This window comes from Yarrowia lipolytica, chromosome 1E, assembly GCF_001761485.1.
Source record: "Yarrowia lipolytica chromosome 1E, complete sequence".
In the NCBI taxonomy this organism is placed as follows: Eukaryota; Fungi; Ascomycota; class Dipodascomycetes; order Dipodascales; genus Yarrowia; species Yarrowia lipolytica.
The window spans coordinates 2,002,047-2,024,288 of NC_090774.1; the positions used below are offsets into that span (position 1 = coordinate 2,002,047).

At 52.1% G+C, this 22,242-nt stretch overlaps 10 protein-coding genes across 10 annotated transcripts; 7 read left to right on the forward strand and 3 right to left on the reverse strand.

Annotated features, from left to right (window-relative positions):
• Positions 1-326: 326 nt before the first annotated feature.
• On the reverse strand, positions 327-842 carry YALI1_E20029g (uncharacterized protein; the record flags this gene model as incomplete). Its single annotated transcript, XM_068283027.1, has 1 exon — positions 327-842. One exon carries the CDS (start codon positions 840-842, stop codon positions 327-329), a length of 516 nt encoding a protein of 171 aa, XP_068139128.1.
• A 74-nt stretch (positions 843-916) lies between these two features.
• YALI1_E20049g (uncharacterized protein) lies at positions 917-2,863 on the reverse strand (the record flags this gene model as incomplete). The annotated part of the gene is made up of 1 exon (XM_504038.2): positions 917-2,863. The coding sequence occupies one exon, from the start codon at positions 2,861-2,863 to the stop codon at positions 917-919; it is 1,947 nt and encodes a 648-aa protein (XP_504038.1).
• Positions 2,864-4,966: 2,103 nt separating this feature from the next.
• Positions 4,967-5,986, forward strand: YALI1_E20070g (uncharacterized protein; the record flags this gene model as incomplete). The annotated part of the gene is made up of 1 exon (XM_504039.3): positions 4,967-5,986. One exon carries the CDS (start codon positions 4,967-4,969, stop codon positions 5,984-5,986), a length of 1,020 nt encoding a protein of 339 aa, XP_504039.1.
• A 1,856-nt stretch (positions 5,987-7,842) lies between these two features.
• On the forward strand, positions 7,843-9,783 carry YALI1_E20099g (uncharacterized protein; the record flags this gene model as incomplete). The annotated part of the gene is made up of 2 exons (XM_504040.3): positions 7,843-8,030; positions 8,469-9,783. 2 exons carry the CDS (start codon positions 7,843-7,845, stop codon positions 9,781-9,783), a joined length of 1,503 nt encoding a protein of 500 aa, XP_504040.3.
• Positions 9,784-10,470: 687 nt separating this feature from the next.
• Positions 10,471-11,471, forward strand: YALI1_E20125g (uncharacterized protein; the record flags this gene model as incomplete). The annotated part of the gene is made up of 2 exons (XM_068283028.1): positions 10,471-10,573; positions 10,975-11,471. The coding sequence occupies 2 exons, from the start codon at positions 10,471-10,473 to the stop codon at positions 11,469-11,471; spliced, it is 600 nt and encodes a 199-aa protein (XP_068139129.1).
• Positions 11,472-12,165: 694 nt separating this feature from the next.
• YALI1_E20142g (uncharacterized protein) lies at positions 12,166-12,618 on the forward strand (the record flags this gene model as incomplete). The annotated part of the gene is made up of 1 exon (XM_068283029.1): positions 12,166-12,618. The coding sequence occupies one exon, from the start codon at positions 12,166-12,168 to the stop codon at positions 12,616-12,618; it is 453 nt and encodes a 150-aa protein (XP_068139130.1).
• Positions 12,619-13,877: 1,259 nt separating this feature from the next.
• Positions 13,878-15,578, forward strand: YALI1_E20159g (uncharacterized protein; the record flags this gene model as incomplete). Its single annotated transcript, XM_504043.1, has 1 exon — positions 13,878-15,578. One exon carries the CDS (start codon positions 13,878-13,880, stop codon positions 15,576-15,578), a length of 1,701 nt encoding a protein of 566 aa, XP_504043.1.
• Positions 15,579-15,787: 209 nt separating this feature from the next.
• YALI1_E20192g (uncharacterized protein) lies at positions 15,788-17,131 on the reverse strand (the record flags this gene model as incomplete). The annotated part of the gene is made up of 1 exon (XM_504044.3): positions 15,788-17,131. The coding sequence occupies one exon, from the start codon at positions 17,129-17,131 to the stop codon at positions 15,788-15,790; it is 1,344 nt and encodes a 447-aa protein (XP_504044.3).
• Positions 17,132-19,482: 2,351 nt separating this feature from the next.
• YALI1_E20215g (uncharacterized protein) lies at positions 19,483-20,226 on the forward strand (the record flags this gene model as incomplete). The annotated part of the gene is made up of 1 exon (XM_504045.2): positions 19,483-20,226. One exon carries the CDS (start codon positions 19,483-19,485, stop codon positions 20,224-20,226), a length of 744 nt encoding a protein of 247 aa, XP_504045.2.
• Positions 20,227-20,895: 669 nt separating this feature from the next.
• Positions 20,896-22,065, forward strand: YALI1_E20229g (uncharacterized protein; the record flags this gene model as incomplete). Its single annotated transcript, XM_504046.2, has 1 exon — positions 20,896-22,065. One exon carries the CDS (start codon positions 20,896-20,898, stop codon positions 22,063-22,065), a length of 1,170 nt encoding a protein of 389 aa, XP_504046.1.
• Positions 22,066-22,242: the final 177 nt, after the last annotated feature.

Consider the following 22,242-nt stretch of genomic DNA (forward strand, 5'->3'; position numbering starts at 1 on the left):
CTAATGCAAGATGGCACAGCCTTGTGCGACATGAGAAGTGACAGACGAAATTGAGGGGCTAAAAATACGGCGGAAATTTGTAGTAAAGCAGATAACAATAAATTAAAAAAGGCTGGAATCAAAAATACAGCCTCAAAAGCACAGATTTACCCCGTTTATTGCCCCCAAATCGCCCCACTAGCCCCCAACATCAACGTCTCAAAAATACGAGCGTCCTGTCCTTGTCAAAGAGTGTCTCACAGGCTTTATTGTACGCCCTACACCTGCACTTTGCATGGTGCTACGCTTAAAATGAAACCCTGGAATGTGAAGCGAGATGAGGTATTTTAACGGGTTGGAAAAAGAAGCAAATGGGGTTGCTTTTTGGAGGCGGATGATAGCCAACAGAACCGAAATGGCCAAAGAAGATCTCCTCCAATGGGTCTTTGAGCGGCTCGGGGTCGCTTAGAAGACCGCAAAACACTCTTTTCAGCCGCTCCAAGCAGTCTTGTGAATCTTGGCGTCACCATGGGTTGGCATTGGTGGCGGAGTAAAATATATTTTGTTGAGGAGGTGACAGGAGTGGTTGTATATTGGAAGCAATTCGTTTTTTGTCGAACATTTTCAGGAGTAGATTTCAGTGATTTCCCTGTTTCCCCTCTTTTCTCCTGAATTTCCCGATTTATTCCAAACAATTGAAATATATTCTTTATCAGAACGCGCAGATCTGGAGAAAGGCGCATATTGTGGGGGAAACATTCTTCATTTTGCGGGAAAACACGCGTTGATGACGTTTGTTGCTCGTTCGTTCGTCGTTCGTCGTTCGTCGTTCGTCGTTCTACGTGCTCATTAAACAACCACATGGAATCATGAGAAATCGAACGCCCTTCTCCATCAGTGTGATATACAAAACATATTACTCTACAAAACGGACTCTCTAATTGCTGCCGAGATCAATCTTCCACACCCACTCATCAATGTTGGAGATGACTCTCTCTTCAATCTCATTTCCCTTTCCACTAGCCACCTTCAGAACCATCTCGTTCAACTCAGAACGCCCCAGAATGTCCACATGCTCGGCAGTCTGAGCACCGCCTCGAATATCAAGTCGATCAGGCTGGTGCAACATCTCCACAACCTTGACCTGGGCGTTACCAGGGTTGAACTTGGAATTCTCGTCCTTCCATCGGTGACACATGGTATGGGTCACAAGGGAGACGGTTCCATCGCCCTGACCCATAAGCACACCATCAGGGTCGTTTCCAGCGATACTGACGTTCAAGTTGGTCTGCTCGGGATTGGGCTCATCCTGGTAGTAGTAGGCTCGCTCGGTATCCTTACCGACTCCATAGAAGCAGTAGATCTTGAGATCGGGGGCATTGGGGAGAGCAGCTTCCAGAGGGTTGCTCCAGGTAGAAGGTCGCTTCTCATTCTGCTCAACCTGCTTTCGAGTCTTGGCAATTCCAAAGGAGTAAGCACCCTCGGTTCGGTTCACAAACCACTCGGGAGACTGAGAATACAGGAAGTCAACGGTTTCATCCATGGTGAGGTTCTTAGCAGAGTACTCGGTCAAGGACTCCTTGAACTTGATGAAGTTGCCAAAGGTGACATTCTGGCCGGGCTCGTCATCAGGGGCTCCAGAATGATCACCCCAGATAGCCTTACCACCCTTGGGAATCATGGAAGCAATTCCTCCCCATGTTCGCAGCAGATCGGCTCGCTCTCGTCGAGAGAAGAACTGCTCCAGTCCATACACAGCCATCGCGTTCAGCTGCACGGTATCCTTCATTTCTCCAGACAGAAGAGCAACCAGGGTCTTGGGAGTACCCAGCATGGAGCCGGAAATGTCGACAAAGGATTCAATATGGTCATTGACCCAGTTGGGACCTCCTCCTCCATATCCCTCGGCCTCAGCCCACTTCATGAAGTAGAAGATGACCTGGGAGCCCATGGAATGGCCCGTCAGAACTGTCTTCTCACCTGTCATACGCTTAGTCTCTTCGATTGAAGCTTTGAGCTTGGAGAAGTATCCGTCTCGGTGCTCCAAATCAGGGTAGGACAGTCTCCAGTCGTACGCCGCAGCAGACATTGTATCCGTATCGTATCCAATAACAGCCAGGTTCTCGAGCAGCTTGTTCCACAGCCAGTAGCCTGCCATAAAGAAGTCGGCGGAGGCAAATCCCTGGGCGGCTCGCAGCTTGAAATGGGGAGGGTCTAGACCGGTCTCTGTGTCCAGCATCAGGTTCTGCAGCCAGCAGTACTTGTCCAGCAGCATGACTCGGATCATGTACCAGGAGCCCCACATTCGCTTTCTGAAGTGCGACTCGGTGGGACACTCCTCGGTTCCCTCCAGGGACCAGCTCTCCAGTCCCGTGGAGATGACGCCGGGCACCAGCACCACCGGGTACTTGGCGTTGAGTCCCTCGCTCTTCATAGCCTTGCCCACAGCAAAAGGGGCAGCCTTCTGTTCGCTTTTCTGGTGCTTCTCGATCTTGGCCGCCTCCTGCAGAATCTTGGTCGGAAACCGCGATTTCATGTCTTGTACAAAGTCCGACACACTGTCCATGGACAAGTTGTCGAGAGATAGAGCGTCAAAGTCGAACGAGGGCAAGTCGCCGAGAAGAGCATCGATATCAATGCTGAGCTCCGGTGGCGCAGCGTAGTATCCCGCGGCTATCACACCGACCACGGCGCCGAGGACGAAGGTGATACGTCGACTTCGGGTGAAGAAGTTGAGAATCTTGCCCTTGACGGATTTTCGCTTGTGGTGGTGATGATGGTGGTGAACGTGGACGTCGGTCTTGGCCTCGGACTCGGAGTCAGCCACCTCCACTGCTGGCTCGACCCGCTCGACAGTCGCCTTCCGATTCACAGGTTGTGTCATTGATGGTTGTGATCAACCGGAAAAAAGCCGATTACACTTTTTTTACATGAGCCAGACCGGGGTAGCTGAGACATGTCGCGTGAATGATTAGTCATGGAGCGAGCTGCGGGAGACAACTGCTAGAAGGATAAGCCGGAATTGACGTTCGTATTCAATTAAAATTCGATACTGTGGCGATTTTAGCGGCGTTTGTCTGCCGGGCAAATCGAGAATCCCACTATCATATGCGCGTTTCGGTTATTTTGCTGGTGCATGAAGAGCATAATATTAATAAATGTGGGGCGAACATGAAAAAAGTGCGGTTGGTACTGGAAATGGATGTAAAAACAGTCATGGTCGAACCAAAAGAGTGGTGCCATTGCTTGTATTTCTGACTTCATCTGTACAAAGAAATCGCGTCAGAATGGTCTTGTTTCAGTGGACCCCGCAGAATGGTCCTGTGTCAGTGGACAACAGCAAGACCTCATGCAAGGGTAGGTCCAAGCACAGTATCAAGCTGCTGTCGTATCGTACCTACTAGAGAACTCTGGACACAGCACTTGTAGCAAAGGTCGGTCAGTACTGGAGCTTCGGTGCCATGGGGGATACGCTGTCAGTTGTGTGGAGAAGAAGCAGACTCCAGATTAAGAGAACCATTCTCTAGGTCATCGTAGGTCTCACAGTTGGACTGGACGATATACGCTGATTTATCGTCTGTGCTGCATTGAAGGGTCGTTTCTAGGGAGGACAGAGGAAGTTGCTACAACGTACAAGTAGATGCATTCAGCAGACTTGACAAACCAGAGCCGTCATCCCTCCAGATGACAGGGAACCCATTCTTGAAGGTCATGTTCGACGCTGCTTGGTCAGTGAATGTGTATGGTATATCCACGGAGATGTATCAGTATTACATGTACCAATTGTTATCAAGTAGTCAACTCCACTGAACCACTATAGAAAAATGGGGGAAAGATGAATGTGGAGCAAGTCTGGTTCCACTTCTGTATCGGAAAGTCGACTCCAGTTTTGGAGACTTGAGCGGAGGATAATCTACAAGCAACTGTTAAATACTTTCTACAAAAGTTCAAACTTGGCTGGAGGAGTTGACAGTCTAGAGCACTGGGATCGATACAACTCAGCGCACCAGAGAACAAATACAAGCAGGGAATCAAGAACTAGCCGACATCTGTTCCAGTCTCCGTGGTTTACATAGATCAATTATTCATAAATCGAATACAGATACTACACTGTATACGACAAAGAGCTACGTGCACTCATAAATCAAGTATAGGCATCCCGCGAGCACGTGAGTAGAGGCCTACTAGACACAAAGAGAGTCAATGGTGGTCATCGCAAACGACTTCCAAATGCATAGCAGTTCCGCTCAGATGCGCCTCATGCCCGCCTTTGATACTGTATCGTATTTCTCCATGTAGAGTAGTATTGGCACAGCACACTCGGAAGGCTGTTGTTATGATAATGAGGAGAACCATTATAGGGGTTATGACGTAGGGATAAGGAAGTGATTGTCACTTAAATTTAGCAGCCGGAAGTATAGTGGACAGAGCTCAATTGACAGTCTCCTGTTGGGGAAAACGCAGTATGAATACGGCCAATCGCATGTATACATCCCCCTGCAAGTCAATGTCTATCTCCTATCCGTTCAAATCAGTGCAATACCAGACAAAAAGCACAAAGTCATCTCTCCCGACATTTCAGAATCGGCTGATTATCTCTTCTCAATGTCACATTGTGCGCAAGTTGCTGAAATATGTTAGTTTTGCGACCCTACTAATGCACCAGCCCCTGAGATAGAAGAGGCTGTGTTGATCAATAGTGTACCTGTTCACTTGTATGCAACACCGTTTAAAAGGAAGGGCAATGAATTGGTTCGAAGCAGCATGCGTAGAGGAGCTGATTTTATATCCTGTTTGATAATCTATTGGAATTTCCACCCATTATTCTAACCTCATTGTATTTTTTTTCCACCAGCAAAATTGCTGGTAATTTTTCAGCCCTTCTGCCAAACTTAATCAGAGTGCCGTTTATTAAACATGCCGAAAATCTGTGGGGTAATTTTAATATCAAAATTTCAATTTATCCGACATTGACGACATCCACAACATGACAGACTACTCCACTACCCCGGTCGTAGTGTCTCTCGAAGAGCTGCAAAGCGGCGCCAAAGACAGCCTACTGCCTTCGGCCTTTGGCCCCGACTCTCTCGGAGTCATTATCGTCACAGGACTGCCAAAAGACTTTGTTTCGCTGCGACAAAAGGTGCTGTTGTCAGCTTCTGATCTGGCAGCCCTGCCGGCCGACAAACTGGCGGCAATGGAGCACGAGCCGAGTTTCTGGTGCCAGGGCTGGTCCCGGGGCCGGGAAAAGCTGGCCAATGGCGTGCCCGACTTTAACAAGGGCTCGTTCTACGCCAACTGCGCGTTCCACAAAGACCCCCAACTCGAAGCGCCACCCAAGGAGGAGACGGTGGGATACGAAGATATGCACATGTACACCGCACCCAACATCTGGCCCCAAGAGGAGGATCTGCCACAGTTCCAGACCAACCTCAAGGCTCTCTGTAACCTCATTATCGACGTAGCCGAACATGTGGCCCGTGCATGCGACAGGTACGTGGCTGGACACGCCAAGATCGATGGCTACACCGCCGGGTACCTGGAGGACGTTGTTCGCACTTCTACGACCACCAAGGCTCGATTGTTGCACTACTTTCCGATGCAGCAGCAGCAGGAGCAGGCAGATACTCCAGACGACGCTTGGTGCGGCACCCACAAGGACCACAGCTGTCTCACTGGTCTGACATCAGCAATGTTTCTGGATGGCAAGACTGTGCTACCCAAAAGCCCGGATCCCGAGGCCGGTCTGTACATTCACAACAGACATGGCAAGGTGGTGCAAGTGAAGATTCCTGCCGATGCTCTGGCTTTCCAGACCGGCTCCGCCCTCGAAGCAGCCACCCACGGCGAGTTCAAGGCTGTGCCGCACTTTGTCAAGGGCGCCAATGTTGCTGGGGTGTCGAGGAATACGCTTGCGGTCTTTTGCCAGCCCTCCATGCATCGTCAGTTGGGGTCCGAGGGGTCTTTTGCTGAGTACTCTACCAGGATTCTGGAGGGGAATCATTGAGAGCATGCAAATGAAAAGTCATAGTTTCCCAAAATAATTATCCAGGATATTCTATAGCCCCCGCCCTATAGCAACAAGTTGACAAGGTACAGAGTTGATAGACAAGGCACAGCTACAGTACACCATGTAAACAGACACGTGGAGTACAACGACCACCTCGGACTGGCTTTGTCTAGACTGAAGTGTCCGCATACGAGCAACATGATCATGTGAACAGTGCGTACATGAAACATGGGTGGGCCGTATGGCTATATCTGACTCCATGTACCGTGATGGTACAATGTACAGAGTACTGAAAGCATTCAGCGATACATATGGTCTTGATACAGTAAATCAAGCAACAGAGAAATACACTGCTTGTATCCCCCGGTTGCTTACACATTCCCCTCAACGACATGTTGCTATTTAGTTAGGGAATCTATCATTGCTATAATAAACAACAGTCTATATTTAATCTTATATCCCTGGTGGTAGGTGGTTAGCTCCATGGTCTGATGACAAGACAAGACAAGACGGACCTTTTCCGGAAGCGATCGAAACGACAAAGTAGCTATATATACTGTTGGTCTTCCGTGTAGCTGTCGACATTGCACCATTCTGGCTTGGCCTCAATCTCGGTATAGGCTGACATTGGAGGAAGGTATAACATTCGGTCTCAGGTGTATACTCAGCCCGAGTGCCGTTGATATCCGTCCCTGTCGTCCGATATTATTTCGTCCTGACATATTATCACCGTTGCAGGCGTCTTTCAAGTACACCTCACATTGCTAGGAGATCCACCGATACTAGCATCTCAGCATCTCAGCATCTCAGCATCTCAGCATCTCAGCATACATCCATCTGCACCATCAAAAGATAAGAGCCGCCACAGCCAAAAGACAAGCGAATCAAGTCAACATCTTCATCAATTGGTACCTTTCCGACACTGTCCGTCCGTCTCCGTTTCCCCTCCTTTTTGCACCGCCCACCAAACTCCACAAAGTGGTCTCCCCTGGCCAAACTGCCGTCTCCACTAGACTATTTTAACCGACACCAAGAGTGTCCGCGTTCCTGGATTTGGCAGACCATCACGCTATCCAGATAATTTCCGTCGATAGCGCTCCACGTCTGTTGGCTTGGTATTTTTCTTTTCTTTTCTTTTCGTCCGTCTATTTTTACTCTGGAGCCCACCATCTGGAGCCCACCCACTCCACCTCCAAGGACTGTATGCTCCAATAACAGCATCTGCAATTGAGTGCACACAGTACAAGAGTCGCACACACATACAAGCACAGAATATCTGCGCATACGTTTTGCTCGCCTTTTCTTTTCGACACTTCTTCTGCAAACAACCGCTTCCGTCATCTAGGGGCTGATCTCTTTTAGTTACCCCTTTCTAGACCACGCGGCCACTCTGAGTTTGGCCTCACTCCCTGTTCTACGTCTCCTTTGCAATAGCGCGTTTGACGTGAGTCTATCCAGCAATTAGACCCGTTTCCGGTAAGTACCCTAACCCCCGACCCAGACCCACGCGTTGCAACAATAGAATAAGCTTTTCAATTAGCAATCCCAGACAGGAAAAGTAAACAGTTGGGAGACTTGAGAGTTGAGGGGGGACGGTTGATGGTGGCGCAAGAGTCGATTGGCGGCCCGATTCTCGACGCGAAACAGCTTTGAGAGGCTTAGTAAGCTGTTGGAAACCGGCCTCCAGCTCGTCTTTGGTCTCCCCTACCGCCTCTCTAGCAGTCTCGCTCCAGCCTCCCCCTCTGTTCCCCTACCCAGCCCTACTCTGTTCCATCTCAGTTAAGCTTTGGTTCCTTGTGCACACGCGTGAACCGTGTGTTGAAACCTTAATCTAACGTTTAGATATTATTAGGATGGATCTTTCCCAGTTCGAATCCTTCAAGTCTCAGACGACATTTCGGCTTCACAAGTTGGACCCCTTTTTCCCCGACCATTCCACCCACCGCCATCTTCTTCCGCCCAGTCCCTCTTTATCTTCCTCCAGCACCTCCGTTTCCACGCCTGCCTCCAACTGCGGTCCCGACGTTTACAGCATTTTAGGGTGAGTACGCTGACAAAATTGAGTCTCGAAAACGCGGCTCAAAAATGGAGCTCAAAAATGGGGCTCAAAAATGGAGCTCAAAAAATGGGGCTTAAAAAAAGAAGAAAAGAAAAAAAAATCTCCCTCGCATCGGTTGCCGTCATTATCTGCTCAATTCGGGAAGGACACAAACAGCAGCGTCACATGGCGTGTGTACACCGCCGCCTGCCTGCCTGCCTTTGGACGACAAAGTGGTTAATTACTGCTCCTGCGTTGCATCTCCTATGTGCATGGTGTCCACACTGTGCGATAGAAAAATTATCGTACATTGTTTGAAGAGGTCTTAAACGGTAAAAATAGGAGGTTTTTTCACACCCCGTCTATTAGGTGCCCCGTCCTCTTCTCTTCTACAAAGACGAGAAAGAAAAGGGAAAAAAGGAAGCAGAAAAACTAACACAGAATCTGCCCCGACTCGTCTCACTCGCTCCTTCATCCTCATCATAAGCTCTCTCCACCCTTGTCCCAAACCACCACACAAACACAAATGAGTCTTGCTGCTCCTAAACCTCTTGCTCTGCCAGCCTTCTACGACTCGGGATCCAAAATGCCTCTCGGCCACGACGTGCCCAAAAAGCGACGGGGTCGTCCTCGAAAGCGGCGTCTCGACGCCGGCGACTCCTTCAGCAGCGCCACCTCCTCGGACCCTTCCTCCTCCCCCCTCCTGTCCACCGATGGAGCCGCTGCAGCCAGAACCATGGCCTCTCCCACCACCACCCCGACCAAGAAACGCAAACTGACGGCGCCTCCGCCACAGCTGTCGTCGTCGCCACCCATGGCTGCGCTCCGATCGTTCGACACCCCCAGCAGCCCGCCACCACGACCACACACTCCACCAGGGTACGAGACGGTGCTACACACCCCCAAGCAGCTGTCCAAACATCACCACAACGCCAGTAATCACACAGGCCAACCGACCACCGCCACTAACGAAACCCCCCGAAGCCGAACGCTGGCCCGATTCGAGACGTCGTCCCACGTGAACCCGTCGCTCATCTACGCCTCGGCCACCCAACCCATGCCTTCGGCGTCCTTCTCGGACCTCCCGTCGTCCCCCACCTTTGCATCTTCCTCTTCCATCATGTCGCCACAGACGCCCCGCAACGGCTTCTCCTTCTCCACCATCATGGCCTCGTCGCCGCTGTACCACGGCTACTTTACGTCGCCGGCCCAGAACGACTCTCCTGGAGGCTCGGGCCTGGTCAAGCTGTCCGTCAAACCCATGCCCATGCCCTCGTTCAAGAAGGACGCCGAGCAGCTGTCAGATCCGTTCAAGAACTACCAGGTGCGCTCGGGACCCCTCGGCGGCCCCCTGCAGCCCCTGGAGCAGTCGCCCGTGCAGATCAAGCGGCTGGAGATCAAGCGACGCATCTCGCTCAACATTTCCGCCACTGGAAAGGCCTCGGTGGGGATCGCAGACGAGCGCCCTCCTCACATGACTCGGTCATACTACACGGATCCGGACCGCGAGAACATCGACAAGCTTTTCCCCGAGCTGTCGCCTCGACAGGTTGTTCCCGAAGACGACGACGACTCGAGCGACGATGACGACGACGACACACGCATCGGACCTGGTTCCAGCCGCCGATCGCAGAGCCAGGATCCTCTCAGCGATGCCAAGGCCGCTCTTCAGTCCATGATGAAGAGCGGGCGGACCAGCACTTCTCAGGCTGCCTCTCGAGCAGGCAGTCCCCCTCAGTGGAGCATTTTGCATTAGTCATATACAAGTACTACAAGTCAAGTAGATAATTTATTGGAGTTTTAAGATGTCAGATCGGGTATTGTAGCATTGTTGTATATCGGGGTCATCACGAGATGGCTCATTATGGGGCTTACATGGGCTGGGTAGGTGCAGTTTTCAATATGCCGGTTCCAGACCATTGTACAGTGAGAATATGATCTATAAAATGTGTTCTCTCTTACTTACTAATCATCTACGTGTTATTACATATTATGGACCGACTATCGTACGTACGATATTGTAATCAGCCCCATGTTGTGAGAGATGGAGCATCGCATCATTGTGCCTCAAAAACGGGACTGCAGTATTCATGTGCCTGGATATGTTGGTCTACTGTACATACATGTTTTTTGTCGGGGGCACGGCCGCGGGTAGCGCCGAAATGGTCGTTTGGAGTGAGCTCTGGGTTCTCAATGGATTCAATTGCACCAGTTGGATGGTTATGATCAAGTGAGTACTCCATTGCCGGCCTGCTACTGTAATTATAACTAGTAGTCATTTCGAACGTCACACTTTAGCCTGTGTCTCACCAGACAAAGGACGGGCCCTGCATTATCGCAACTTTAAAGACGATAAATCGACATGCAGACATGGTCATTGGTGTACTGTAGATGGAGGGCGAAAAAAAGATGTGGAGCATCAGAACAAAGTGGTTGGTGTATGATGACTAATCTGGGATCTGGATGGCCCAAGACAATCCCTTTTGGTCACAGAACCGGGTTGCCGTTTGTTCCCGTCAAATTCCGAGTGTGGTGGTGTCGTTGTTGTGACTGACACCACGCATCATCTCAATGTATTAAGCATGGCACTTTCTGTGTCACCTTGTGTATGTCACTACATAACCCTATTATGTCTGTGTTAATATTTTCATGGCTATATAAGAGCCCCTCCTCTTGCGCCGCGTTCTTCCTTCCTCTTCCCAATCACATCACATCTTCTTCCCCCACTCAGACCAGCAGCTCGCTTTCCACCACCCAGCCACCCCCACAGCTAGCTCCTGACCATGCCCAAGACCAGCCCTACTACCACTCCTCCCCCTGCGGATACCCCCTGTGATACAGCCTCTGTTACCAAGGGCTTTGCTTCCCTGATTGTCTCCAGCGAGGGTGAGATCGTTTTTTGCTTTACCTGTCACAACACTCGCGTTGTCACAACCTCCTAACACAGCCGACCTCAAAGACAAGACGCTCGATGTCCTTAGCGACCACGACGACACCGCTGACAACAGCATCCTAGACGACCCCGAGCCCAACTCGTTCACCTCGGACTCTCTCACTGCTGCCGAGCCCGAGACCAGAGAAGATGACAAGGGAACCCCGTACTACCCCAACCAGGAACGACCGTCGCGGCCGTCGTCGTGTGTGTTTGTGGCCAGCTTGAACGCCACCCTCACCGACGACCAGCTCAACAATTCGGTCACCCGCCACTTTGCCCAGTGGGGCTCCATTGCCTTCGTCAAGGTCCTCCGAGACCTGTGCGAGCGGCCCTACGCCTTTGTCCAGTTCAACACCGACGACGACGCCAAGAACGCCATTGCCAAGGGTCAGGGAACCTACCTCGACAACCGCTACATTCGTTGCGAGCCTGCTCGAGTCAACCGAACCCTCTTTGTTTACCAAAACCCATCCACCACGTCTCCCGTAAGTATCCCCCCCCTCCGATGATGTCACGACGACTGAAACATCCTTACTAACCTAGCAACTCAAAAGCTATCTCGAGGAGTTTGGAGAGGTCGAAGATCTCGTCAATACCTGTGTTCGATCCAGATCGTCCGAAACCAACCGAGGTTGGTTTGCTCGCTTTGCTTACCGATCCGATGCCATCAAGGCTTACCTCCATATCCGAACCCAGGGTGATTTCGAGGTTGAGTGGGCCCAAAACCTCAACAATGACTTCAGCAAGACCACTGTCACCACGGTCGACCCCAAGTCCATCTTCATTGGCCAGCTGAACCCCGCCACCACCCCCGAAGACCTGCGGGCTGTGTTTGGCCGGCATGGCACCATTGTCTCCTGCCAGATCCAGTTCAAGGAGCGGGACAGGACCTCTTCCATCAAGACGCTTGCTCGGCGGCCGTCTGCATTTGCCTTTGTCTCCTACGAAGAACCCTCCTCCGCCGACGCTGCCGTTGAGAAGGAGAACCACAGCATTCTCCGGAACCACACAATCCATGTCCAGTATAAGGAGGTCCAGCACCAGAAGACCAACCCCAACCACCTGCCCACGTTGGAGTTTGCCCCCCCTCCCGTGAACATCCCGGCCCTGGGCCGGCAACAGCACCAGCCGCGGCGGCACCACTCTCTGCCTTTGTACAATGCTGGCAACCCTCCCTCTGGTCCCCGACAGCGTGGTTTTTCCATGTATGGCCAGCCGCCCAAAGGTCAGGATGTTGACAGCCATCCGTCGGACAAGCCCCAGGAGGCTGACGGGGACCCCAAGCCCAAGGTCAACATTGGCACACCCTTCTACCCCAGACAGCCGCGGGCTGTGTCCTACGGAGGAGGTGGGGGGCTGCAGAACAGCCGGTGGGCTCCTCAGGGCCAATACCGGATGGACAAGGACAACCACTACCACCACAACCCTCACCACCACTACGGAGGCAACGGGTATCGAGGAGGCGGTGGTGGATACGGCGGTCGACGTCACTACCGGCCCAAGGCTTACGGGCCTACTCCGGTGCCCTACTACGTGGACTACCAGGACTGGTATGCTCCCAATGGCCCTCACATGGCGGCGGGCGCAGGATATTACGTGGACCCGCCCATGTCTCAGAAGCCCCATGTCCGAGGGGACGGTGGACACCACAACTAGACGGGTTCTGCAGTGTCCCTGCTGATTGCTAGATAGAGAGGTGTTTTGTGCTTACCGTGTAGACGTGTCATGCGGGGCAGTGTTGTTGCACATGTCCCGTGCGTCTGGGGTCTCAGAACAGGTCTTGTTTTGATCTGTTGTGGCCGATTTGTGTTTAGTGTATTTAAGTGTAAATAAAAATTGATCAAGCGAAAGCCAGATTATGTAGGGAGGTGTTGGAAGGGGTGGAGGGGTGGGGGGGGTGGGAGAGCTATTAAGGAGAGTCTGTGGGCGTGGTGTGGCCAAAGCCCCCCACCCCCCTACTGACGGCAGGTGCATGATTGCTTGTATTGTTCTTGTGAGTAGGTTGCGCAGTGGCAAAATAGGCGCCTATTGGTGTTGGCATGCGGGCTGGTGGAGCCGTCCATGTGATTGCAGCATACTGCCACAGGGTGACCACACCCGCTGCCGGACACTCTCCCGGGAAACTCGTGGGGAATGCATGTATGGCGCGTGTTGGGTGCGTATCTTCCTTAGGAGTGTACATCAAACACCCTGTAGGCTGAAAGTTGAGCGTGTGACCATATTTTAGCGTGAAAAAATCAGAGTTTACAGATAGCGGTAAATTCTATTAAAAAAAATTACGGCGCAAATCTTTTGGTCTTTTGGGCGACGGCGAGAGAAAAATAGGCTTGGTGAAAAGGCGCTACTGTGCTACTCTCAAGCTATCGGCGGTTGTGGACTTCTGCAGTGTGGGCGTTGGAGCGTTGGAGAGCGCCCAAAAAGGGCTGTGCACGTGACAGTCCAGGGGCTATCTGTCGGTCTATCGAGTCCCATGTCTGCTATCCGAGTTGGGCTCTTGTTTTTTTGTGGGGTCTTTGTCGCCGCAACACCTGAAGTATATTGACGGTGGGTTATCTATTGGACCTGGGTTTTTTTTTTTGCCGGGAAATTAAGCTTTTGATTGACCTGCTAAGCAACAAAAGGTTTGCGGGATGAATCAGGGAAAAAAAAGGGCTTTTGCACACCTCTTTTAGACGTCAGTAGGTCTCAGCCAGGTACTAGTAGCGACCTTGTGGGTGTTGATTTGAGGCGCCTTCCCCCGATCTCCGCAGCTATTCAAGAAACGGCCCGCGAGCTCGTAAATCCGACAGATAAACAAACCCCCCTGCCTGCTGTTGCTGTCTCGCATATCTGACGCTGACGCCATTACTCTGCTGTCTGCACCAGAGATCCGACGTCAACTTCCCAAGCACTCGATTGCCTGATATTTGCGCTGAATGGCCCCTCAACCCGACCAAAGCTCCATGTTTGTCACCTCTCCACAGACCCAGCCGGACGACAGTCCGCTGATGACGCCGCTGGCGGTCCCCCAGCACGCGGGACTCAGCCAGGCGATTTCCAAGCTCAGTCTCAACACCAAGGCCCCCGGCACCGTCGAGAAGCCCGTGCGACCTCCGCTGGCGACGCGGGTGTCGGGTCCACACATTAAGCTGCGACGGTTTTCGGGCACCAAGAGCGAGCACTCGTCTGCCGGCGAGGAGGATCTACCCCCGCCAAACGTGAATTTTTTCCTCGATAACCGACTCCCCACGGAGTACTTCAAGCAGGATATCCTCATGTTGATCCATACCCTCAAGATTCCCAAGTGGAAGTACGTGGAGAGCACCATGGCCGCCGACATGGTGGTCACCCGACTGTCTGGTGCGCTCACCAACGCCGTCTACCACGTTGCTCCCCCGACATACCTCAAGGAGCGGCTGCGAGAAGCCAACGAAGGCTTTGTGGCCAAACACAGGCTGCCGCTGCCTCTGCTGCTACGAGTGTACGGCCCCCAGGTTGAGCATCTCATCGACCGGGACTCGGAGCTGCGAATTCTGCAGCGTCTGGGACGAAAGAACATTGGACCCAAGATGATGGGCACCTTTACCAACGGCCGGTTCGAGCAGTTCTTCCACGCAAAGACCCTGTCCAAGGAAGATCTCAGAGACCCAGACACTTCTGTGCAGATTGCCAAGCGAATGCGAGAGCTGCACGACCACGTGCGACTGCTTCCTGAAGAGCGAATGTCTGGCCCCGGAGTGTGGGTCAACTTTGAAAAGTGGGGCGTGCGAGCCAAGGAGGTGCTTGAGATTCTCGATAACCGGGCCAAGACCAACCCTGCCGCCGAATGGACTTGCCAGACCGTTGTGCAGAGCTCCTGGGACGAATTCCTGACCATGGTTGCCAAGTACCGAAGCTGGCTGGAGCACAAGCATGGAGGCGCCGAGTCCATCAACAAGAAGCTCGTCTTTGCCCACAACGATACACAGTACGGCAATCTGCTGCGTCTGGAGCCCCCGCCAGGCTCTCCTCTGCTGCAACCTCAGCTGGAGCACAGACAGCTCATTGTCATTGACTTTGAGTACGCATCCCCCAACGCCCGAGGCTTTGATATCTGTAACCACTTTTGCGAGTGGATGTCCGACTACCACGATGCTCAGCATCCCGAAACCATTCATGAGAAGGCCTATCCTACCGTCAAGGAGCAGCTCAACCTTCTCAACGGCTACGTGGAGCATGGTCTGGAGTCCTTTGATGACGAGGACCAGATCCAGGTCGAGGTGGACGGACTCATGGAAGAGGTGCGTGACTGGCGACCCGCCGTGCACCTCTACTGGCTCGTGTGGGGTATTGTGCAGGCTGTGATTGACCAGGAGGAAGACGATGAGATCCGAGAGGAGCTGAACATGGAAACTGGCCAGTACACGTTTGAGACCGAGGAGGAGAAGCAGCAATTGTCCGCGTCTTCCGGCTCTTCTGCCAATCTCAAACCGTCCGTGAGTCACTCATCTGCTTCGGAAGTGGAAGAGGAGGAAGACCCCTTTGACTACCTCAGCTACGCGTCCCAGAAGGCCCAACTCTTCTGGAGCGACATGATCAGATTCGGGCTCTTGGACGAGAAAGACTACAAGGGAGTCACCCGGTTTATTAATGCGTAGATACTGGACGCAACCAAACACGGGGTGTCACAAAATGAAAAATAACGCTAATGTAGATAATCAATGTATATTAAGGATGGCTTCTCTAGATGTACGCTCTACGCTCCGCGCCTGTATGTCCTCCACTCGCATTTACGTACACTCGAACCAAATCAGTAGACCTTTATTCATTATCAGTCGTTCACTTGCGTCATTCAATTATATATAAGTTACATAAGGAGCATCTTTCGAGGATCCTCAATGAGCTCCTTGATAGTTCGGAGGAAAACGACAGCCTCACGACCATCGAGAACTCGGTGATCGTAGGTCAATGCAAGGTACATCATTGGTCGAGAAACAACCTGGCCGTCAACAACGACAGCTCGGTCCTTGACACCATGCAGACCGAGAACGGCAGTCTGGGGCATGTTAATGATGGGGGTACCGAAGAGAGAGCCAAAAACACCACCGTTGGAGATGGTGAAGGTTCCGCCGGCCATATCCTCAAGAGTGATCTTGTTGTCTCGGGCCTTGACACCGAGGTCGTGAATGGCCTTCTCAATGCCCATGACGTCGAGCTGGTCAACGTTTCGGACAACGGGGGTCACCAGACCCTTGGGGGTGGCGACGGCGACAGAAATGTCAACGTAGTCTCGGTAGACAATGGTGTCACCACCGTTGGGGCCCTCAATGGCAGCGTTGACGGCAGGAACGTCTCGCATGGCCAGAGCGGCGGCCTTGGAGAAGGCACCCATGAAACCAAGCTTGGTGCCGGTCTTCTTGAGCATCTCATCCTTGTAGAGCTTTCGCATCTCCATCAGAGAGGACATGTCGACCTCGTTGAAGGTGGTCAGAGAAGCGGCGGTGTTCTGGGACTCCTTGAGTCGCTCAGCAATTCGAAGTCGCATTCGGTTCATCTTGACTCGCTCCTCCTTTCGGAAGCCGCCGAGACCCTCGGTGGCATCGGTCTTCTTCTCCTCCTTGGGAGCGGGCTTCTTCTCCTCCTTCTTGGGAGCAGGGGCAGACTCCTCCTTCTTGGGGGCCTCCTCCTTCTTAGGGGCAGGGGCAGACTCCTCCTTGGGAGCAGGCTCCTCCTTCTCCTCCGTCTTCTCCTCCTTCTTCTCCTTGGGAGGCTTGGAGCCACCGCTGCTGGAGCCCTCGCCTCGCTCAATCTTGAGAAGAGGCTGGCCGACAGTGACGGTGTCGTCGGGCTTGACCAGGAACTCGGTGATGGTTCCGGCGAAGGGAGCGTTGACGGCAACATCAATCTTATCGGTCTCGATGGTGGCGATCTCCTCATCGGCCTCGACAAAGTCTCCAATGTCCTTCTCAAAGGCGGTCAGAGTACCCTCAGTCAGAGACTCGGCCATGGGAGGCACCTCAACAACGTCGGCGTATCCTCGGGACAGCAGAACAGGCTTGAAGGTCATGACGGTGGGTCGAGTGACCTGAGCGGTCATGGAGGGAGCCTTGAGCGTTTGTCTTAGCATGGATGTGGAGGCGGCGGAAGACAGCATTCTTCGCGACGAGGCGGAGGCCATTCGCATGGATTGGGATCTGATTGTTCTAAGCATCTGGGGTTAGTCATGGGGTGAGTAGAAAGGTGATGGAAAAGTCGTTGTCACAGAGTGCCATGGTGCTTGTGTTCATGTTCGTATTTGTGTCACAACACTGTGCGGGTTGTGTGTCTGTGTAATGTGTTGTCATTTAAAGGTGCTGTGATTCGCAGCTTCTTTGCCACTGTTTTGTATCGGACACAGCAAACAGAACATGTTGAGGGCCCAAGAGACTTGCAATGACACAATAACATTGGTTATGTGCCATTGAAACCACCTGTGATGCCTCACCAGCCCTGGCTCTTCCCTGAGAGCATTGCCCGGAGCTATCGCATGAGGGACTCAAGAGAGAAACGGGCTCCGACAGAGCACGGGAGAAAGCGTGCGACCAGCACTCTATGGGGCCGGCAATTGCGGCTTGTCGTTCCCAGTCCTCCAATTGGCGTCCGGAGCCCCACCAGCATCCAACGTGTTCACTCACCTTGGGTCAAGAAAATTTACAGTCGTGGAGGTAGGAGCGCTGCAGTTATAAGCAAGCGATGGAAAAGCTACTTGGTTGGTCTTTGTTCTGGGGTGGGAGGGTAAGGGGATTTATTGCGCAGTAATTGGCCAAAACCTAAATAGAAACTCCGGCACGCATTCCGGAAGAATTCGGGCGCCTTTTACTATGCGGCAATTTACAGCGAGGAGAAAGACAGACAGAAGAAAACAGAGGAGCGACAGAGAGCGGCGAGCAAAACTGTTAGCCACCACGGTCTGAGAGAGACAAGGGGGGAAGAAAAAAAACTAATCTGGGGGAAAGGGCACGTGTTGCGAGTCATTTGTTTGAGTCATCCGGAAGATCGTGAGTCATGCCAGGGTGGGTGGGTTATCAAGATGGAGAGATGTGCCCATAGTGGCGCTGTGGATCTTGACATTACACGGCTACTACTGCTGTACAGCACCAGCTATAAGAGTGTGGGGAGGTTCAGCCGTCCACAGCACAACAGACAGGCCAAGAGATGCCATTCCCCCCTGCAATGCGCACATACGTACTCAACAAATGCACGGAAAGAAACCGGGTGGGTGGTGATGTACGTACAGTACCAGGAGCGATCGGGACAATAGTCGATTTTTGCAGGCATATACATGTGCGCGGAGCTACAAGTATGGTCCACCATCTGCCTGTATGAAACATCACCGCTATGCAGATCAATCACATCCTACTAAGGGTTGTATTGGTTGATATGATTGATACGTTGGTGGCTATGATTTTGCGGGTTCGATTTCAGATGGAAAATGCACTAGTTGGAAAAGTACTACTTGTACTCGCGAAAACCGGACCAACAAGCCGCTACCTGTATCGTCAAGAGGTGCACGCCATTGGGTTTGACAGTTGCTAGTGCCAACCTTGGCCGTTCCGACTTGATCCGGTCTCCAGCTGTGAGATATATAGTCCTTGAGACCACAGCAACGTCTTGCTTTGATGTTTCCCGGTCCCTTTGCCTTTCTCTCTCGCTCTCTCTCTCTTCCGGATACCGTTTGATTATCTCCGATCCATCTCTCCAGGTCCAGATTCCAGAATGAATGCAAAGTTATAACCTAAACGGAGGAGCTTTTGTCCTGTCTACAGCAGCACGAACACCGTTGAACTTGGCGTTGGGCGAGGCTGGGGGGGGATGTTTGAGGCGATATTCCGCAAGTTTGGGGACCTGCAGATGTGCCTGACGTCTAGCTCAACCCGTATCTACCCAGCAATACCCTCCTTGCTCTCTCTGAGACATGCTAGATTGCAACTCAATTGGTCATCTACAAATAGTCCGTACTGCAGCAGCTGATGCGTGTTACGGAGAAAGCTTTCCCAATTTAACCGCAAATGCATGGGGCATGGGGGTCGACTGGGAGGACTGTTGTTGCTGTTGTGGTGTGGGTGGAGAGACTCTGAGGAGCGGGTTTTGCTTGTAGCCACGAGTTTAGTCAGCTGGCAAAAAATGGGGCTTCTAGCTCTACTATGGGTCGACTTAGAACAATCTTCTGCTGCTTCGTACAAGCTCAAGAAACCACTGTATCAATATGTAACGATATGAATGGACCTAAAATGAGACATGGACGGACCGGTTTTTGCTGAAGATACCGTCCCGCGGTAGCTAAATGGTAGTTTACTTGATTCCGAGAGATTCTGGTACCCTCTCCAGTTTTATCAGATTTAATTTGATTTTGTCCGAATTGATCGGATTTTTCCCCAATAATCAAAAAATAAACTTATTAAAAAATAAAAATTAAAAATTAAAAAACTAATTAAAAAAAATACAAAGTTTGTCACTCTACCAGCTACCTGACTAAGCTATAATAGCTTGCACCACCACTCCAAGTACCTCCGCGCTACACCCATGAAAGTGGACAAGCCAGGACCGAGGAAAAAACCGCTGCCACCACTCCCGTCTTCTTTCTACGACCTGTACACCTCCAAGCCCGCGTCACAGCTCGACGCCAGCTGCGAAACCGATAAGAATGGAAAAGTAAGAGCCCTTCCTCACATTGAGGGCCAGTGGCCTACACATGTGTACCTGGAATGGAAGCCGGACGTGGCCTGGAGACGTCTCGAGATGCTCAATGGGGCTATTGCCAAGGTGCTAGAGACCTACCAAGTGGTCTACCACAGCCTGGCCAAGTCTGACGTTGGAGTACGACTACCTCTGCATGTATCTCTTTCCGACACTCTGATGCCCACCACCGAAAGCAAACAGCAAGTGACGGACAGCATTTGCGAGGCTGTTACGGGGTGGAAGGGCCCCATCAAGATCAATGTGTCCAAGACAAAGTTACAGGTGGTGTTGAACCGGCAGAAAACACGTGCGTTTGTGGTCCTAGCTCTGACCGACAATGAGCCCATAGTGCGTCTGATCGCGGCCGTCAATGCAGCCGTGGAGCCTCACGGGCTGCCAGCGTTGGCTGCGCATCCTCACGTGTCCATAGGATGGTTTCTTCCGAGAGCAGACCCCGATCCCGTTTCAGACGCGATAGTCACGAGTCCGGAGACAGACAGACATTTGACTGCCCTTTTCGGTAAAGTGACTTTCGACTGTGTGAAAATCAAGTGTGGAAGGTTAGTACAGTCCGTGCGCTGTATATAGAAGGATGGAGCCTATGCATCTTGCTACACCCCACGCCGGATCGAAGATAGTTGCGCCAATCCACACATGGTGGTTTGTACAGTTTGAGTGATAATCCTACAGTGGTGATGTAGCATCATCTGAGGTAGTGTCGGTACGGTACGGTACGGTACGGTACGGTACGGCGGTTCGAGTACGAGTAGCAACCGCCAACCAACGAGACCCGCTACTGGAGGAGTCTTTGTTCAACTACCTGCGACGAGACCCCAAACACACGTCATATAGTCAATCAACGCCCTGCTTTCACGTTTGTTCTCCGCTGTACACGTCAAGCTACAACCCACGCGAAATAACCTCCGAATACACCATTATCAAGATTCGGGGCCTACAGCCCATACAGCACCGAGGGGTTTTTAGGGGGTAAATAAGGTTTTTCACTCCCTTTAAGCTCGCACGACGTGTTGTGTCTATACCCAAACGGGTAATACCCATACGAACCGCCCATCGCACCTCACCTCCAGACAGTATATGTACAATGGGGGATCCCACAGCGAGATTGTACAGCTCTAGAACCACAGACAGTCAAATCCTTGCGGGCAGGGGTCCTCCATCTACAGAAATTCGCATCACTTCACACACAGTCAATCTCCAGATCACCTCCATCACCTTGATACACATTCACACTCCACAATGAACTTCGACTATGACTTTCTGCAGTCGCAGCAGAGTCTTCATATGAAGAAGGAGCATCATTCACAGCAGCATCAGAACCAGCAGTCGTCGGCCCAACCGCACCATCCCCACCAAGGATCACAGTACGATGTCAACTACCTGGACATTGGCTACAACGAGCTGGAGCCTCCGTCTACCCCCCAGATGATGCCTACACAGACCAACAATGTGAGTCCCGACACCCTGGCGCGGTTCTCGCGACTGCTCAACTTCTCCTCCACCACCCCCAGTCCCACCAAGCCGCTCAATGACCCCTCACAATCGGACATTTTCCTCCAGCAGCCCCCCACCATGTCGCTGATGGGAGCCATGTCTCCGCCTCACTCGTCCCACCCTCCGGCTGCCGAGTTTGGCCATGCTCACTCGTCCCATCTTCAGCAGAACCCCTTCCTGAACCCTCCCCAGCTCAACTACGATGCCGACGCTCTGGCCTACCTGTCTCCCGAGCCAGGCTTCACTTCTCCTGAAATGGACAACTGGAACAACTACGAGTCTCCCCATGACCACTCCTCTCCCGAGGGACCCCTTGGAGAACCCTTTGACGAGTACGGACTCGGAATCTCGTGGCTGCCCGTCGTCACCATCCCCGAAAACACAGAAACAGAGCAGATCATCGAACAGCAAAAGGTCTCCAACCAGCCTCAGCCTCGAAAGTCCGGCCTACCCCCCGGAAAACTCGAGTCGTTCATTCATGGGCCCTGCGAAGACGGCAAGTTTCTGTGTCTGTACCCGGGCTGTGGCAAGAAGTTTGGACGACGATACAACCTCTGTTCGCACATCCAGACACACCTTGCAGACAGACCGTACTCGTGCTCGTCCTGTGAAGCCTCCTTCGTCAGACAGCACGATCTCAAGAGACACGAGCGCACCCACGCCGTAGTCAAGCCCCACATTTGTCCCTGCGGAAAGGGCTTCAATCGACCAGACGCCCTCAACCGACACAGAGCCCGACAGATCTGCTCTGGAGGCATCGAGGTACCTGGCCAACCCAAGCCATCGCCAGGCAAAAAGGGCCGACCCCGAAAGGTCGAACAACCGATCCAGATGGAACACTATGATTATGCACATACCTCTCCCGACTTTTCGTCTCCAGAGTACCACTCTTCACCGGACTTCGAAGGACATTAGGAAACAGTGAGATACAGAACGAGAAAGAGAGAGAGAGAGAGCACTAACATATATTTATAATGTGGATTGGTTTTGTTTATATGCTTCATTCCTTCATTCTATATACTATTTATTACATTTAATTGAGTCAATTCAAGGAGTAATTACATTGCATCTACACAGCTATCGCGATATCAT